The sequence below is a fragment of the Lampetra fluviatilis genome, chromosome 35 (assembly GCF_964198595.1).
Source record: "Lampetra fluviatilis chromosome 35, kcLamFluv1.1, whole genome shotgun sequence".
In the NCBI taxonomy this organism is placed as follows: Eukaryota; Metazoa; Chordata; class Hyperoartia; order Petromyzontiformes; family Petromyzontidae; genus Lampetra; species Lampetra fluviatilis.
The window spans coordinates 10,491,928-10,509,442 of NC_136309.1; the positions used below are offsets into that span (position 1 = coordinate 10,491,928).

The 17,515-nt window shown below is 48.7% G+C and overlaps 1 protein-coding gene across 1 annotated transcript in view; it reads left to right on the forward strand.

Moving 5' to 3' along the window:
- The window catches only part of LOC144944673 (BAI1-associated protein 3-like), a 46,677-nt gene that overhangs the window by 10,810 nt on the left and 18,352 nt on the right, over nucleotides 1–17,515 (forward strand). Inside the window, exons 9-17 of the mRNA XM_078873032.1 lie at nucleotides 1,600–1,707; nucleotides 2,153–2,272; nucleotides 2,976–3,079; nucleotides 4,968–5,085; nucleotides 11,626–11,747; nucleotides 13,457–13,547; nucleotides 14,797–14,850; nucleotides 15,637–15,773; nucleotides 17,061–17,112. Coding sequence (XP_078729158.1) covers nucleotides 1,600–1,707; nucleotides 2,153–2,272; nucleotides 2,976–3,079; nucleotides 4,968–5,085; nucleotides 11,626–11,747; nucleotides 13,457–13,547; nucleotides 14,797–14,850; nucleotides 15,637–15,773; nucleotides 17,061–17,112 — 906 coding nt within the window. The remainder of the gene's footprint in view (nucleotides 1–1,599; nucleotides 1,708–2,152; nucleotides 2,273–2,975; nucleotides 3,080–4,967; nucleotides 5,086–11,625; nucleotides 11,748–13,456; nucleotides 13,548–14,796; nucleotides 14,851–15,636; nucleotides 15,774–17,060; nucleotides 17,113–17,515) is intronic.

A 17,515-nucleotide genomic window follows, 5' to 3' on the forward strand; every position in this document is an offset into this window, starting at 1 on the left:
TTGGTGAACATCATCACAGCTTCAATAAATGTACTGTGTACCTAATACAGCCGAGTGAACCGCACGGTTCAAACGTTGGCAACGTTTTTCATTCACTGACGATAAAAGTGTTTGCCAAAAAAACCCACCAAAAAAAGCAGCAGTTGCTCTTTCGGCAACTTAACAAACGCGCGGCACCCTTTCAAATCTCAATACGATGCATGCTGCCATCTACATGGTGAACAATCGGAGGTGTAGAGAAAGGAGACTCATGCAATTACTACAAAGTGTGTATATAGTTGTAGTTTGGCTGGGTCATGTAGCCTGCATACCCAGCCACTGCATGCCTAAACAGCTTTTGTTCAGCCGGATAGAGGGGGCTAAATGGGCGCGACACGGGCTAGAGAGGAGATGGAGCTGATATGGTACAAGAGGACGTGGAGCTGAGTGGATTTGCCGATGACTGGTACCAGCGGTATCAAGATCGGCCTGAGTGGAGGAGGCTCGTGAAGGACGATGCTGGGCAGTTGGAGGCAGTCGCCCTCCAGCAACAACGAAGGGCAGAAGAGCGACGCTCACAACAACGAGCGGAGCGCCGGGTGGCTAAAGCACAGCAAGTTGGCACAGTAGGGGGCACAGGTGGTGCATCTGCCAGTCATCTCAGTCAGTCATCCCATAGCACCTGGGTCTGCCCCCTGACCTCCTTCCAGCGGGCGTTCGACACTCCACGTGGCCTCAAGGTGCACATAGCCTGGCACAAGCGTCGTGGTGACGTCACCGCTACATAGTGGCGAATGGCGGTTGTTGTTGTTGTAGTTTGTATAATAATCTATAACATTTAACACGTAGGCTTTCGCGACCAATATTATTCATAATAAACGTTTTTGGGTTAGATCGCGTTATTTATAAATGTGTCGTAACCCTCCACCACCCAACACGGTCATTCAGTGTCACGTTGACAAAGGACAAATAGTTCACTACTTTAGTCCAGCGGTGTGTTGAAGAGTGAATCCACAACATTTACAATTGCATTTTTGGCTTTTTTTTTACTATTTTTTTGACAATTTTTTTGTACACATCATCAAAATAAAATATGTAGCGTGCAAGAAAGCGTACAGTACTGTATTGCACTATCAGTGATGGTATGACTTAGGGATTTTTAGAATCATGAAAAATAACGTCTTTAATACAATTGCAATACGGTACGACGTTAGTAATGTTCTGTTGATTGATATCAATACGAGTGCACAGTGAACGCACCTCGCGTGCTCTGCTCAGCCCGCCAGTTCGGTGCCCCGCAGGGGCGGGGACCTTTTTTCTGCCAAGGACCATTTGGATATTTATAACATCATTCGAGGGCCATACAAAATTATCAACTTAAAAATTAGCCCGTTATATTTGGTCAAACATTTAATTAACTCACCCCGAATGTGATGGCTGGAACTGCTTCTCTTTGGCGAGGCGTGTGATGTTAGCTGCGTATTGATGATGTTGCTACTCGCAACTGCTTTTCCAGGTTTGCTCCTAGATTTATTGAATTTCGAGTCCCGCCTGCGGTTGCCTTGGCAGGGCCAGATCAAATGATTTTGCGGGCCGGACGTTCCCCACCCCTGCCTACAGGAACTATCGTTTGCTGGAAGGGAGGAGTGGTTCCATTTGCAGAAGCAGCCGAGCTTCAGTAACGTGTCCGGCGACTGCCACCTCTCGCTCCACATTTCTGCCAAAGAGGTGACGAGCGTCAGAGTGCGCAACACGCGGAATGGATGACGACCGACGGTCAAGAGTTAAAAGCTGAGTGGCCCGTGGTGGATAATTAAAATTAATCGTCGTGAAAAATAAGAACAGACGTTTTACCCTTTTCTGACAATGAAACAGGAGGTATATTCTTGGTTCTTACGGTAAAGGCACGTAGAAGGGAAATAATAATATAAATATAAAACAATAAAAATTCTCACGACGTTTCGACTGCAACACAAGCAATCATCATCAGGTGTGAAATCAACAGCAAGAAAATGTTAAAAAAGTGGCGGTTTTTCAAATTTTCTCAGCAAGAAAATTAGAAAAAAGTGCCGATACTGACGCGTAATGTCTTGCGGCAGAATGTCAGAATCAATCAGAATCGTCATTTAGACTGGAGGAGGAATCCGATGAGCTATGAAGCTCTTTTTCACAGGCGTCCAGTGCGGGCGGGTCGGCGAGTTACAACAGCAATGCTCCGCCAAAGCAGAGGCACCCTCTGAAGATACAGCTGGTGCTTCTCACTGTGCTGCTGCGACATGAACTCAAGGTCATGGTAAGTCTCTTCTCGCTTCAACGGCATCGAGCGCCACTCCGTTGCGTCTCTGCACATTTGAGCCATGACCGGGTTTGAGGGACCCCTGTGCCAACAATAATTGCCACTATTTCTAGATTTGAAGCTTTCGTGACTGCAAGGATTCATACTGTTAGGTTTTTTCGGTAAAGTCACGTAGGTAAAAATAAATAAACAATAAAAATAAATAAGAGAAATAATAATAGAAATAAAATAAAAAATCACGACGTTTCGGAGGCAACACAAGCTTCCTTCATCAGGTGTAAAAAGGCACAGCAAAATTACTGTAGTGAGAGTTATTTGTGACGGGACATTAATATATAGGGTAAGAGGAGGGGGGAGGAGCCAAGGAGGACGGGTGCAGGATGGGGGGGGGGTTTGGGGTGTGGGTGGAGCCAGGAAGGTGAAGGTGGTCCTAAAAGACGGAGTCATGGATGGTCCTTTAGGACCACCTTCACCTTCCTGGCTCCTACGGTTATTTTGCTGTGCCTTTTTACACCTGATGAAGGAAGCTTGTGTTGCCTCCGAAACGTCGTGATTTATTATTTTATTTCTATTATTATTTATATTATTGTTATTATTTATTTTATTGTTTATTTATTTTTACCTACGTGACTTTACCGAAATAACCTAAGAGTAATAATTGCCACGGCGACTTCTTCACCTCGCGTGTCACTCCGCACAGAGGGAGGTTCAAGATTGGAGTGGCGAGCTGAGCACGGGGGCCACACGGATATTGGCGCTGAACAGCATGCAAACGGGCTTGACGTCGTCTCAGAAAGCCATGGCGTGAGTGCCTCTCCGTTGTGAACTTCGCAACGAATTCGCGACCCGCACGGGCTGTGAACCTCAGCGGCTTCTCGTTGTATCCACGCATGACTCTCTACGAACCGGTTCTTTAAATTAATTTTTTTGTTCCTGTGAGTTTTTTTTTGTAGATATTTCATCCGTAAGCAATGGTGTCTGTTTTATTAATGAATTATTTTTTACTTATCTATCTATTTATTAATTGTTTATTGCTTTAATTCAACAAGAGCCCGGTACAGAACTCGAGCAGAAACATGGGAAAGGTGGGGGGGGGACACAGGAATTCTACGGGCGGGCACCCGAACAATAAAGCTCAGGGGCCGTCCATAAATGACGTCACGCACCTGGGGGGGGGAGGGTCAGACATTTGTGACGATGTGTGACGAGGGGGGGGGGTTGAGAAATGTGACGTCACATCAAAATGCGCAACTTTAAATAAATATAGACAACACGTTCTACTTAATTAAATAAAAAATATTTTAATAAATGTTTTTTCCTACAACATCCGAATGCAGCGCCACATTAAATACGCACTACAATGACAATAGTTTAAAGCGATTTGAAGCATGTTTTTATTTTTTGGGGGGGGGGGTCAGAGCTTTGTGATGTCATATTTGAGGGGGGGTCTGACTTTTTGTGACGCCGTGTGACGATGGGGGGGGGGGGGGGTAAAAAATCTTCCAAAATCGCATGACGTCATTTATGGACGGCCCCTCGGGTAAAGTGGAGAGAAGTTCTAGATTTGAAGCTTTCGTGACTGCAAGGATTCATACTTTGTTTTTTTCGGTAAAGTCATGTAGGTTAAAAGAAAACAAATAAATTAAATCACGACGTTTCGGAGGCAACACAAGCTTCCGTCTTCAGGTGAAACCATCACAGCAAAATTGCTGTATCAAGTGTGTAAAAACTCCCCGTAGAGGGTATTAATTCTAGATTTGAAGCTTTCGTGACTGCACGGTTTCACCTGAAGACGGAAGCTTGTGTTGCCTCCGAAACGTCGTGATTTAATTTATTTGTTTTCTTTTAACCTACGTGACTTTACCCAAAAAACCAAAGAGTATGGAGAGAGGTTGGCTCGCTGCTCCACTTACGTAGCAAACTGCGAGCGGCAACGCAGTCTCTTTACACGGGGAAGGGATGGCGACGGGGAATGGACAAAGTTAATGGGGGGCGGGGGGGGAAGCAATGCCATCTGTTGATTCCCTTTGCCCAAAATCATGTCCACCTGGCATTGAACCCTCGAGTCGCCGTTCACACGTGGCCCTCTGTTGTCGTGGCAACAAGTGCGCATGCGCACGCCCCGCTGTGCGAGTCCACTCCAGTGCACATGGCGCCGCGGCGATGTAGCCTCGCCCTTGTGACATTGCAATGACGGTACACGCACACACACGCACACTATCTCACGATTGGTGGAAATGGAAAACTGCACCATTGATGCAGGAACTGTGTTTGGAAACAGCTGGATGAACTTAATCCTTTCCCCATTGCGAGACGAATGCAAGTTTTAGGGCGGGGTGACCCGTTCACCGCTGTATCTCGGAACACGCAAGCGGTTATCGTTAATTTTATTTGCAGCATAGCGCCGTTGTTTTTAAAGATATTGTACTCACCGCGGAGAACCGTAGCAACACGACCGCACTCGTTAGTTGATAGCTGGCGCCAAACTGCGCCGCACGCCTTCCCGTATGGCCTTGCGGGAGCTTTGGTACCGATTAAGTTATTTTATTTTTCTGGTTCCGTTCCGATGACATACATGTACGTCATTGGAATGGAATCGGAAGAAAAGCCGATGACGTACGTATGTATGTACGTCATCGGAACGGGACACGGGTTAGGACGTCCCCTGCTTGAATTTCACTTCCCTTTGCAGACGCTGGATCGTGTACAGCACGGAGCTGTGCAGCAGAGGCGTCCACTATGAGATGCTGCAGCCGTGCCTTGAGGAGATGCAGCGGACCTGGAAACGGTTGGATGCGCAGAGCCCAGAGGTAACTGCTCGTGCTGCATTCCCTGATCCTTCCCGTGGCGGCACTGCCCGAGCGCGCGGTGCAGGTTTCCCCCTGAACGGCCAAAATTGACCGTCCTTGCCGAGTTCGGATCCGGGCGCTCGTAGGACAACGGCGCGGATGTTAGAACTGGCTAGAGCCACCACGCGTGTGCGTACTGTGTTCACAGTCGCGCTCCAACAACAACGGAGGGCAGCGGAGTGGCGCTCACAACGGCGAGTGCACAGACCTGGCAGCAGATAAGAACGGGTGTTTACTTCTCCGCATTGGTTTCCAGTTGAAACCCGTGGTGGAGTTCTAAGATTTTCCGACTTATGTTCAAGGCTTTAAATTGGCCCAAGAGTTGATTCAGCCACACGCTCCACTATTCAGTCACACGCTCCACTACCCAGCCACACACTCCACTATCCAGCCACACACTCCACTACCCAGCCACACGTTCCTCCACTGGGATCTCTGAGATCCACCAATTGTTCCCTACTGCGCGTGGTGACCACGCTGCAGGCTTTGACGCTGGGGAGACCACGCGGCTTTTGTCTGCATGGTGGCCAGGCTCTGGGATTCCCTGCCCCGTTGAGGTCAGGAACTCGCAGTCGATGGAGACTTCCAAGTCCCGGTTGAGACCCCACCACGTGTCTTACACGGCGGCCTCCTCTCTCGATCTCACTCTCGTCTTCTCCGCTTCAGTCTTTCTCTTCTCCGGTTGCTTCTCACTTATTTCCCTCTTGTATATGTGTAGGGGTGTTACGGAGGGGCTGTTATAGAATGGGATCAGATGGGAAAGAAACACAGTGGGCGTGGCTATGTCGGTGCACGGGAAGGTGCTCCCAGCGACGTCCGCATCGGGCAGCCTGGGGGGCTGACTCGGAGCTGGGATCCCCCGGGGCCCCACCCCTCAGCGGGGGTTTTGGTATAAAAGGGGATGAGCCGGAGGGCTCAGAGAGAGATGTTGAAGCTAACCAGTGAAGGCTGAAGATCGTCGTAGATAGAGCCCTGGACTCCCCTGGATCGCCGCCCTTATCAGGGCCGAACAGGATCGAGCCAGCGGCGTGGTCCCGAGAGCCAGAGCCGGTGTAGGGCTAGCTAGCCTCCCCTAGCCCGTTAGTGGAGGACCCAGAGGTAGGCTAGGCATAGCTAGAGAGTGTATCCCCAGTTAGACGGGTGAGGGGGCCGATACCCCCTCCAGTGTTGTATGTCAGTGTTGTGCTGTACCGACACGGAATAAATACGTGTGCCTCCAAACCCCGGCGTCCAGTCTCCTGGAACATTATTACATCTTCTTAGGTTTTTTCGGTAAAGTCACGTAGAAAGTAAAATAAAATAAAAACAAAAATCACGACGTTTCGGAGGCAACACAAGTCTCCGTCATCAGGTGGGACCGTCACAGCCAGATTAGCTGTATCAAGTGAGGCAATGATTCAAGATGTAATCCCTTAAAAGCGAGTTGAGGGGGGAGGGAGAGGGAGGGGGGAGCTCATCAGACTATGGTAGCCAATGAAAGGAACGTATCGGGAGGGAGGGGGGGCGAGGCCAAAAGGGTGGGCGATGGACGTGGAAGCGCTTGTGCGCAAGCGGCCAATTACTGCACACGCCAACACAATGGAGCGATTGTGCGCAAGCGGCCAGCCACTGCACCCGCCAACACAATGGGCAGAGAGGAGGAGGGGAGGTCTAATACACATGATAGACAAAAGAACGAAAATGATGATGGGTACAAACTTAGGGGGAGCTCATCAGACTATGGTAGCCAATGAATGGAACGTATCGGGAGGGAGGGGGGGGCGGGGGGGGGGCGAGGCCAAAAGGGTGGGCGACGGACGTGGAAGCGCTTGTGCGCAAGCGGCCAATTACTGCACACGCCAACACAATGGAGAGAGAGGGGGAGGGGGGGTCTGATACACATGATAGACAAAAGAACGAAAATGCCCATGTTTATACCAATGCTGGCTGAACAATGACGAGAGTACTGTTAAAATAACTGGGGATGTTAACACTCGGTAAAGTACAGTAAAATAGTGCCTGTCAGATAAGATGGTCCAAAAAATTTGTGATTAAGTCTTTTTTGCATGGTTGATAACATCTTTCCAATGATTACTAAGTTTGTACCCATCATCACGGTTGAAATTATGTCTGTGTTTGTATATTTGTATGGCTTCGTGTACAAACCTTTGATGGTAGCCGGGAGATTTGCAGAGAACCTTGGTCTCGGAAAAGACAATTTCATGAGAGCCCACCGAGTTGTAGCAATGATCGGCCACGGCAGAAGAATCAGTTCTGCCGTGTTTCAGATCTGACTTGTGCTCGCGGACACGATCAGAAACATGACGTTTCGTTTCTCCAATGTAGCAATCACCACAAATGCAACTCAATTTGTAGACTCCAGGATACTGTAAGTCAGGAACGACATCCTTCACAGATGGAATCAGATCACGGATTTTATGCACTCTACTGAATCGGACTTGGATCTTATGTTTGTTTAGAATTTTGGAGATCTTTTTGGTCACGCCAGCTATGTATGGTAACGTGATGGTTTTGGTCGGAGTTTCATGTGGCTGTTTCTGTGTGGTGGGAGAGACAGCTTGGCGGATAGTACGGTCAGAGTATCCGTTCATCCTGAGGGCCCGATGTACATGTCTTAATTCACCGGTCAGGTGGTGTTTGTCAGAAATGCCATGTGCTCTGTGGTATAGCGTTTTGATGAGAGAGTTCTTTTGAGATGGGTGGTGGTGGGAATCCAGTTTCAAGTAGGAGTCTGTGTGGGTGGCTTTTCTGTAGACAGAATGTCCCAAGGAACCGTCAGGACTCCTCTCAAACAGAATATCCAAGAATGGTAGTTTACCGTCTTTCTCCACTTCCATGGTGAACAAAATCACAACGTTTCGGAGGCAACACAAGTCTCCGGAGACTTGTGTTGCCTCCGAAACGTCGTGATTTTTGTTTTTATTTTATTTTACTTTCTACGTGACTTTACCGAAAAAACCTAAGAAGATGATTCCTTGCAGTCACGAAAGCTTCAAATCTAGAATTAATGCCCTCTACGGGGAGGAATTCCACCTATCTGTTAGAGTTTTTAACAGAGAAAGAGACAAGAAGTCACAGCTTCTCGAGACGCTGGCCTTCCTCAAGAGATGCCGAGATAACAAGGTAATACCCATCGCTTTCACACTCACATCCGCTGCTGTGTCCTCACCGAACTCCAAACAGATCTTATTTAAAGCCAGCCTATCACTAATCTCGGAGAGAATAAGGTTACTCCGATCTGAACTCGATAATTTAGACAAGACTCTCTTACAGACACATTTAATGTTAACACAAAAATGTCACCTCCTGATTGGAACCACGTTGATAACATGACTTCTGCTTCTGCTGACTCACTGTCAGCCAAATGCAAAGCTAACCTGATTTCTAAATTCAACCTCCTATCTAAGAAGAAACCAGAGCCACACATCGCAAAGCTGGATGTTAACAAGACCGTGATTAATCAGAGTAACATCCCAATTTCTGACACTCTAAAAACGGTACTGGCCAAAGGACTAAATTTCGCCGTCACCCCTAAATATATACCAGTAGAGGATATGATTTCCCAGATTGATGTAGCCCTCAGAGGCATAGGACACATCCATGCGGATGTAGCAAGAGCTGAAATAGCTACTATTCTTAAGAATGCTAAGAAACCCACTAGTAACATCAGCAAAAACGAACGCTCTGAACTCGTGGACCTAAAAAAGAGAGATGATATAGTCATCCTTTCGGCAGACAAGGGCAATGCCACGGTCATCATGGATAAAGATTCATACAACAACAAAATCCTGGACCTTCTTAATGATGGGAGTTACTCCAAAATTTAAAACGATCCCACTAAAAGCCTAACGACGAAAACCAACAATATCATCACGAGTTCGACTTCCCTAATCGAACCAAGCAAACGTCCCTCTCTAAAACCATCGGCGGCAAGACCTCCCAGACTCTATGGTCTTCCCAAAATCCATAAGGAAGGCACCCCGCTACGACCCATTGTGTCGACGATAAACTCTCCTACGTACAAACTAGCCCGTTTTCAATCAGATACTCTGCTCCCTTTCACAGGCAAGACCTCTTCAGCAGTACTCCACTCAACCCAATTAGTCTCTATGGTTAAGGACATGGTACTATCTCCTGATGACATCCTCGTCAGCTTTGATGTAGTATCTTTGTTTACCAAAGTCCCAGTACCGGACACCCTAACAATAATTGAGGACTTAGTCCAACATGGATTGAATTCTGATGCACCTGCGCTGGTTAGGCATTGCCTCACCAACACCTATTTTACCTGGAATGGCACCTTCTACAAACAGAATGAGGGTACCCCTATGGGCTCCCCTTTGTCACCAGTTATAGCCAACATATTCATGGAAAAGTTTGAATCAGACGCCATCCAGACATCCACCCTGCGTCCTTCCCTGTGGAAGAGATATGTGGATGACACTTTCGTCATCTGGCCACATGGCCTCCCAGCATTGAACCACTTCTTGGACCACATCAATTCTAGACACCCATCCATCAGATTCACCATGGAAGTGGAGAAAGACGGTAAACTACCATTCTTGGATATTCTGTTTGAGAGGAGTCCTGACGGTTCCTTGGGACATTCTGTCTACAGAAAAGCCACCCACACAGACTCCTACTTGAAACTGGATTCCCACCACCACCCATCTCAAAAGAACTCTCTCATCAAAACGCTATACCACAGAGCACATGGCATTTCTGACAAACACCACCTGACCGGTGAATTAAGACATGTACATCGGGCCCTCAGGATGAACGGATACTCTGACCGTACTATCCGCCAAGCTGTCTCTCCCACCACACAGAAACAGCCACATGAAACTCCGACCAAAACCATCACGTTACCATACATAGCTGGCGTGACCAAAAAGATCTCCAAAATTCTAAACAAACATAAGATCCAAGTCCGATTCAGTACAGTGCATAAAATCCGTGATCTGATTCCATCTGTGAAGGATGTCGTTCCTGACTTACAGTATCCTGGAATCTACAAATTGAGTTGCATTTGTGGTGATTGCTACATTGGAGAAACGAAACGTCATGTTTCTGATCGTGTCCGCGAGCACAAGTCAGATCTGAAACACGGCAGAACTGATTCTTCTGCCGTGGCCGATCATTGCTACAACTCGGTGGGCTCTCATGAAATTGTCTTTTCCGAGACCAAGGTTCTCTGCAAATCTCCCGGCTACCATCAAAGGTTTGTACACGAAGCCATACAAATATACAAACACAGACATAATTTCAACCGTGATGATGGGTACAAACTTAGTAATCATTGGAAAGATGTTATCAACCATGCAAAAAAGACTTAATCACAAATTTTTTGGACCATCTTATCTGACAGGCACTATTTTACTGTACTTTACCGAGTGTTAACATCCCCAGTTATTTTAACAGTACTCTCGTCATTGTTCAGCCAGCATTGGTATAAACATGGGCATTTTCGTTCTTTTGTCTATCATGTGTATCAGACCCCCCCTCCCCCTCTCTCTCCATTGTGTTGGCGTGTGCAGTAATTGGCCGCTTGCGCACAAGCGCTTCCACGTCCATCGCCCACCCTTTTGGCCTCGCCCCCCCTCCCTCCCGATACGTTCCTTTCATTGGCTACCATAGTCTGATGAGCTCCCCCCTCCCTCTCCCTCCCCCCTCAACTCGCTTTTAAGGGATTACATCTTGAATCATTGCCTCACTTGATACAGCTAATCTGGCTGTGACGGTCCCACCTGATGACGGAGACTTGTGTTGCCTCCGAAACGTCGTGATTTTTGTTTTTATTTTATTTTACTTTCTACGTGACTTTACCGAAAAAACCTAAGAAGATGATTCCTTGCAGTCACGAAAGCTTCAAATCTAGAACATTATTACATATGCGTGACGCTCTGAGATCCATTGTTTAAGGGCGCCTCATACATCTTAATGATTGTCATTATTACAGCACAAGGCAAGCTGGCACGATAACCCGGTAGTCACCCATCCATTTGAGGTCGACTCAGCCTTAAATGCGTACTTGGCGTGGTATGTAACCATCAGCACCGGGAGAGCTGTCTGGACACCGCCTTGGCCTTAGCAGGAACTTGCTGACAGCATTCCCACCTGCAGTTTGCGAAAGGCTGCAGGGGACATCTGTGTGTGTGCGTTGATGCATCGGGGAGCGGTATTGCAGTGGTTAGTGCTGCGCTGCGCCACGAACCCAACCACCCGAGTTCGATTCCCGCTCACGGCTACCAACAGTGACGGTTACCTGAATCGGTCCTGGGCCTCCTCTAGGTGAACTCGGCCTTAAACGAGTACCCGGTGCAGTTTGCAACCATCATCACTGGGGAGACAAAGGCGGCCGGGCACGGTGCTGGTCCACCCAACCCCTCGTGTGCCACTGTACCGGCCTTCATAGGCGCTCGCTAACAGCAATTGCCCCAACAGTCTGTTAAGGCTGTACGGGGGGGTTGGGGATCTTTGTCTTTGTTGTGTGCACTGTAGGCCCAGCTGCTGTGCGCGAGCTTCACTACCTACATCGATGGCCTTCTCAGCAAGCTTCGCCAGATTCCCGCCCTCCCTGCCGGGTTGGAGGACGCCACCGCCAAGCTGCAAGCCATGCTCTGGTCTCCAGCTTCATCCCCCACCACCACCAACTCGGCACCACCTCCAGGGGCTCGCGTTGATGCTCTGGAGACCCGGGGGGGTGGGGGGGTGGGGTGGGAGATCGACGACGAACGATGTTCGGTGGTCGCGTCGACGGCACCCGTTGCGGTTTCTCATTCGAATGGAGCGAGCTGTGGGGGCCGCTGACATCTTTCACTCCTCCGTAGGGGGTGGCGGGGGGTGGAGGAGCTATTGGGGCAGGAGGCCCCGCGGTTCAACAAAAATGGTTACGTGGCGGGGTTTTTATTGTTGGACACCATTTCTACAAATCTTGAAGTCCGCAAGTCCAATTGATCATCGATTATCCGGCGGCTTCGGGGGGGTGGGGGGGGGGGGTGTGCCGGATTTTCAAAAATTCCGGATAATCACTAAATCATTTTTTAAAATAGCTTATTTTTGCACATTCTTGCATAAAATTTTGTTTTAGGTGTTGTGTTTTTTAAAATTGTTTTAAATGTGTTTGCTATATTAATTGGCATAAATAGACGTACGAATGGACACATTATTTTAACCTATTGTACAAGGTTGCTGTATTGACTTTACCATATTTTTCACTCTAATCTCGAAGACTCTGCAGGGGGTGATGTACGTACTACAATCTCGTTTCAACACCAACATGTGTTTGACGATCGCAGGACTGGTTACAGCCTTTGGAGAAGTTTTGCCGGATCGGCCCGGGATCGCCGGATAATTTTGGAACCCGATTAATCACGTGCCGGATAATCGATGATCAACTCTAATCTTTTCAACATTGAACAGTGCAGGCAGTGGCGTCGCCTGGTTGGCTTGTGCCCCGGTGCAAGGAATGAAATGGGGTTTCTCTTCATTTCCCATGTAGTAGCATGCTGCCACATGCTGTTATATAAAGGCTTTACGTCTATTTAAAAAAAAAGTTAAATGTTTCCCCCCCACAAAACAAATTTCACCCCGAATGACGAACATACGCGACCTCAATTTCTGTCGTCGCATGTGTCGTCTTGCATTAAAGGGAGCCGTGGCGAGATGTTAACTACCTCGCCTGGCATACAGGAGGTCGTGGGTCCGATCCCGACCCTGACGCCTGCTGCTGTATATTTGGAGTTTGCATGTTCACCCCCGTGGTCGTGTGGGTTTTTCTCCGGGTCCTTCGGTTTTTCCCTACACATTTAGAAATGTGCGTTTGCAGTATTTGGCTGCTATAAATGTCCACGTGATGAGGCACTTCATTGAGATATCATTTGCAGGCAGGTCGTTTCCGAAAAAGATCTTGATAGCTCAGTGGGCCTGACCTGGTGAAATAAATGTTTGTTTCATTTGTTTTAGTTTGGAGTTGGCACCCATTGCGGCACACAGGTACTGCATCTTATGAAGCGCCTTGTTACTACTAAATACGGGAATTACTTCATTAAGCCTTTACATTTTACGTACATTATTTTGCCAAACGTAGAAAAGTAGCCCAAAATGCCCTCTATAGCTTCCTCTCGTGGAGAACCATGACAAAGAAATTGCAGAACTAAAACTTTCTTTTTTTTCTTCGAAATAATATTTTTTTTCGACACGGAGTTACATTTCGGGTAATGATTACTGGCAATAATAAGTAGGATTGATTACGTGGCGTGTGATGTTTACGTGCTGAGCACTGACGCGTGCCGTGTCCTCTGCCTCTGTGTGTGCCCCGCGTCCTGAGCAGTGTGTTGGCGCAGCTCTATAAGACTGAAGCCTTTCAGCAGCTGTGCGCTTATCACGGTGACCTGGAGGGACTGATTACCACTGCCATTCAGGTAAACAGAGCCATCGGTGGCCAACAACCGCCGGTGATTTCGCCGCTTTTCCTGCGCCAGGCTGGGTGCACTGGCGTGGAAATATATCCCCCTGGCAGGATGTCATGGAAGAGGCCCAGGCATCGATGGTTAACAGACTGAGGGGTCGACTGCAAACTCAGCAATAGTTCTCCTGTGTGCTGGTTGCGAGTAGCTGCCGATCTCGCTGTTGTGCCAACTTGCTGTGTTGTAGCCATCACTCCTCTTTGATTGTCAACCCCTCCTGCGTGTGGGGTTTCTCCAGGAACTCTAATTTCCCACACACATGCAAAACATCGATTAAAACATGCCCCAGCAGCGGCGTCATGAAAAAATATTGAGACTTGGTGAGGATTTCCTGGGTAAATATATTACTGTTCATATTCAGTGCAAATGTTAAATGCAGCACATGGTGTATCTGCTAACAACTAAACTCATAGATCACCAATCGCCTTACTTAATCAATATTACATTTACCACTGAAGTTCATTAATCACGTGACAGGTTGGCGGAGTGGTAACACTTGTGCCTCACTGCAAGAACGAACTGGGTTCGATTCCTGACTCGGGGTGCCTTTCTGTGTGCACTTTACGTGTTTCTCTCCCCCCGTTCTGCGTGGGTTTTCCTCCGGGTTCTCCAGTTTCCTCCCATAGCTAAAAGAACACACAATGCGATTGGAATTGGCCAAACTTCCGAATGCTGAACAATTACCGGCAAATTACTCAATTGGGATAACTCACTCATTACGTACCAAGTGCTTTCCACATAATTAATCACAGTACCTCGCTGATCTCGTCAAGGAGCATAAACCACCATCACGCGAACTCCGCCGGTCATCCTTGCAGCGGCTTTCGACTGGCCATTGAACAAAGGCGGTGGTCACCGCATCGCCGCGCTTTCAGATGCGCTCCTGCGGCCGTCTGGAACGCTCTTCCTTCAGATAGTAGGAAGCCACTGAAGGCTATGCACTTTTAAATCTAAATTAAAAACGAATTTCTTTAGAACTGTTTTTTGTGTTTAGTTTGTTGTCCTTGCCCCACACCTCCGGTGGGTGTGGTTGGCTGCGTCCGGTGCGAAAGAAGTTCAACGTAAGTACATAGCAATGTGGCCCCCCGACTGTGACAGCTTGGCAGGGACTTCCTGAAAAGAAGCCTTGAGACTCAGTGAGGCTTTCCTGAGCCAACAAGCGGAGTAAAAATAATATTAATGATGATTGGCATGTCCTCTTCAGGAAGGTACTGAAAGCTGGTACAGATCCTTGGCTCAATCAGACAAAGATGCCCAGGTAAGCAATTACATTCATAGCTGCTGTGTCACTCGGCTCATCACAAGGTGGCAAGGCAGTCCCACAAGCGTGGGAGTTTGGGGCCCGGAGTCACCACCACTACAACTACAGCACAACCACCACCTCAACTATAATCACTGGCACGACCACCAGCACAACCATCACCTCAAATATAATCACCAGCACCACGACCAGCACAACCAAAAAGACAGACAAAGATCTACCATATAGCCTTAACAGACTGTTGGGGCAAGTGCTGTTAGCGAGCACCTATGAAGGCCAGAACGGCATCCGAGGGGATGGGTGGCCAGCACCACGCCCGGCCGCCTTTGTCTCCCTATTGGCGATGTTTTTACGCACTGCACCAGGTACTCAGTTGAGGCTGAGTCGACCTAGGGGAGGTCCAGAACCGGTTCAGATAATTGTCACTTGTGTTGGCCGTGAGCAAGAATCAAACCCGGGTCACCAGGTTCGTAGTGCAGCATGCTAACCGATACACTATCGCCCCCAAAATTATCACCAGCACAACCGCCACCACCATCATCAGCACAACCAACACCAACACAACCGCCAGCAAACGCAATAGACGGCGATGCGTGACCGCAAGGTTTGTAACCGCGCTGCACCTCCGATGAGCACGGTTGGCTACGTACGGTGCGAAAGAAATTCAACGAACGTCTATTCGAAAGGCAAAGATACATACAAAATATACAAACGTACAAAAGGCAAAGAAGTTCATCACACGCGCGCACGCTGCATGAAGCGCCCGTGGCGTTCCCCGTGCAGGAGAACGCGTCTGAGGATGCGGCGGCGGTGGCGATGCGAGGCGAGCGAGAGCGGCTCACACAGCTGAGTGCCATCGTCGAGAAGGTCACCACCGAGCTGGGCCTCAAGAAACGCTGCTACCAAGAGCTCTTCCTGCGGTGATTAAACCATCGACGGCGGCCGGCGGTGGCGGTGTTGCGGGGGTCGATCGTGCTGCGTTCGAAACAAAAGTCTGTGTGTCTCTGTGTTGTCTCTCTCTGCTTGTGTGTCTGTCTGTGTCTCCGTGTCTGTGTTTTGTCTCTCTCAAATTTAGCAATCTTTGGAAGAACGTAATCAACCACGTAGGGTGTTGACTTATGTTAGCCGACGCTCTGTGTTGCATTGCATTATATTTCTAAGTTTGCTAGGTTTGTTTCCTCTTTCATTTGTGCCTGATGATGATTGCTTGTGTTGCAATCGAAACGTCGTATGCTATTTAAAAAAAAAATATACGTAACTTTACTGAAAGAACCAAAGAGTTATACTGGTAGGAACCTCCTGGTTACACCAGCCCACAGGGGATTATTGTGTCCGTCGTGCAGGGAGGGGCTGGGTGGGGAGGGAGGGGCTGAGTGGGGACGGTGGGGAGGGGTTGGGTGGGGAGGGTGGGGCTGGGCGGGGAGGGGAGGGTTGGGAGGGGCTGGGTGGGGAGGGGCTGGGTGGGGCTGGGTGGGGGGTGGGAGAGGTGGGGCTGGGTGGGGAGGGGCTGGTCACCCCGTGGTGCCCTTATAAAACTCAACGTTTAACCTACTCACGCCGGCTTGTGCCCGCCCTCACAGTCGGGCATATTTGCGGAATACACCACGCCGTCGTTGACCCTGGCCATTGACCGAGCAACCCAACGTTGCTACCAGCTCCCTCCGCAGGAATGTGTTTCCGGAAACTTCGAATGGAAGGGTGCCGTGGGTGATTGTTTGATTCAACATGGTAACAGGAGCCGTCTTCTCTTCGCACAGCGGCTGATGTAGATGCAGAGCAACGGCGACAACTTCACATTCAGGCGGCCAAGCCAGACAACCGCGTCAGGAGGAAGCAGAGTAGCGTATCATCACTATCGCTGTGATGACTCCTACGCATATGTTGGATTGGGGAATTGCAACGTTATACGTTGTACGGTCTGGTCTGGATGGACCACAATCGCACTACTACCGGAGAGTTTTTACTTTTCCATTTGTGCAGTGGATGTGGTTGAGGGTGGATCGTGAGCAGCTTCGTGGAAAATCTAGCCCAGGAATATTCGGCGTAACGGGAGTGGTCGTGAACTAGTGCCGCTTGAGAGTTCTCTGAGTGGCACAAAATATAATGAACTGAGATAAACACAATATTATGATTATTATTATTTACGTGAATAGTTGTGTACAGTACTCAAATTGCGCAGTTTGATTCAGCTTGCTCGTCTGTTGCAGATCTGTGAATGTGGACTACTTCAACATCGTTTACTGCCTTCTGGAGACATTGGTAAGAGGTTGCACCTGCAGTAGCTTGGCATTCGCCTGCTGCTGCTGCCGCTGCTGCCGCTGCTGCTGATGTACGCCAGTGGTTCTTAACCTTTACTGCAGCCTGATGGAACAAAGCGGCTGTACTCAGGCGCTTCATTTGCGTTTCGATGATTTACCTTCGAAAAAAATCCGGCCATGTCTCGCAACCCCAGAAAGGGCACCTCTCACCCCATGGGGTGCGTGCATCCGAGGTTAAGAACCGCTGGTTTAGGCCGTGACAGGGGGTTGGCGCTGTGGTTAGCACCCTAGGAACCAGTGAGGAGCCTAGGAACTGGGCAACCCACGTTTTATTTTAGCCAATTGCCAATATCCGCACCTCCGATAAGCACGGCCGGCTACGCACGGTGCGAAACAAGTTCAAC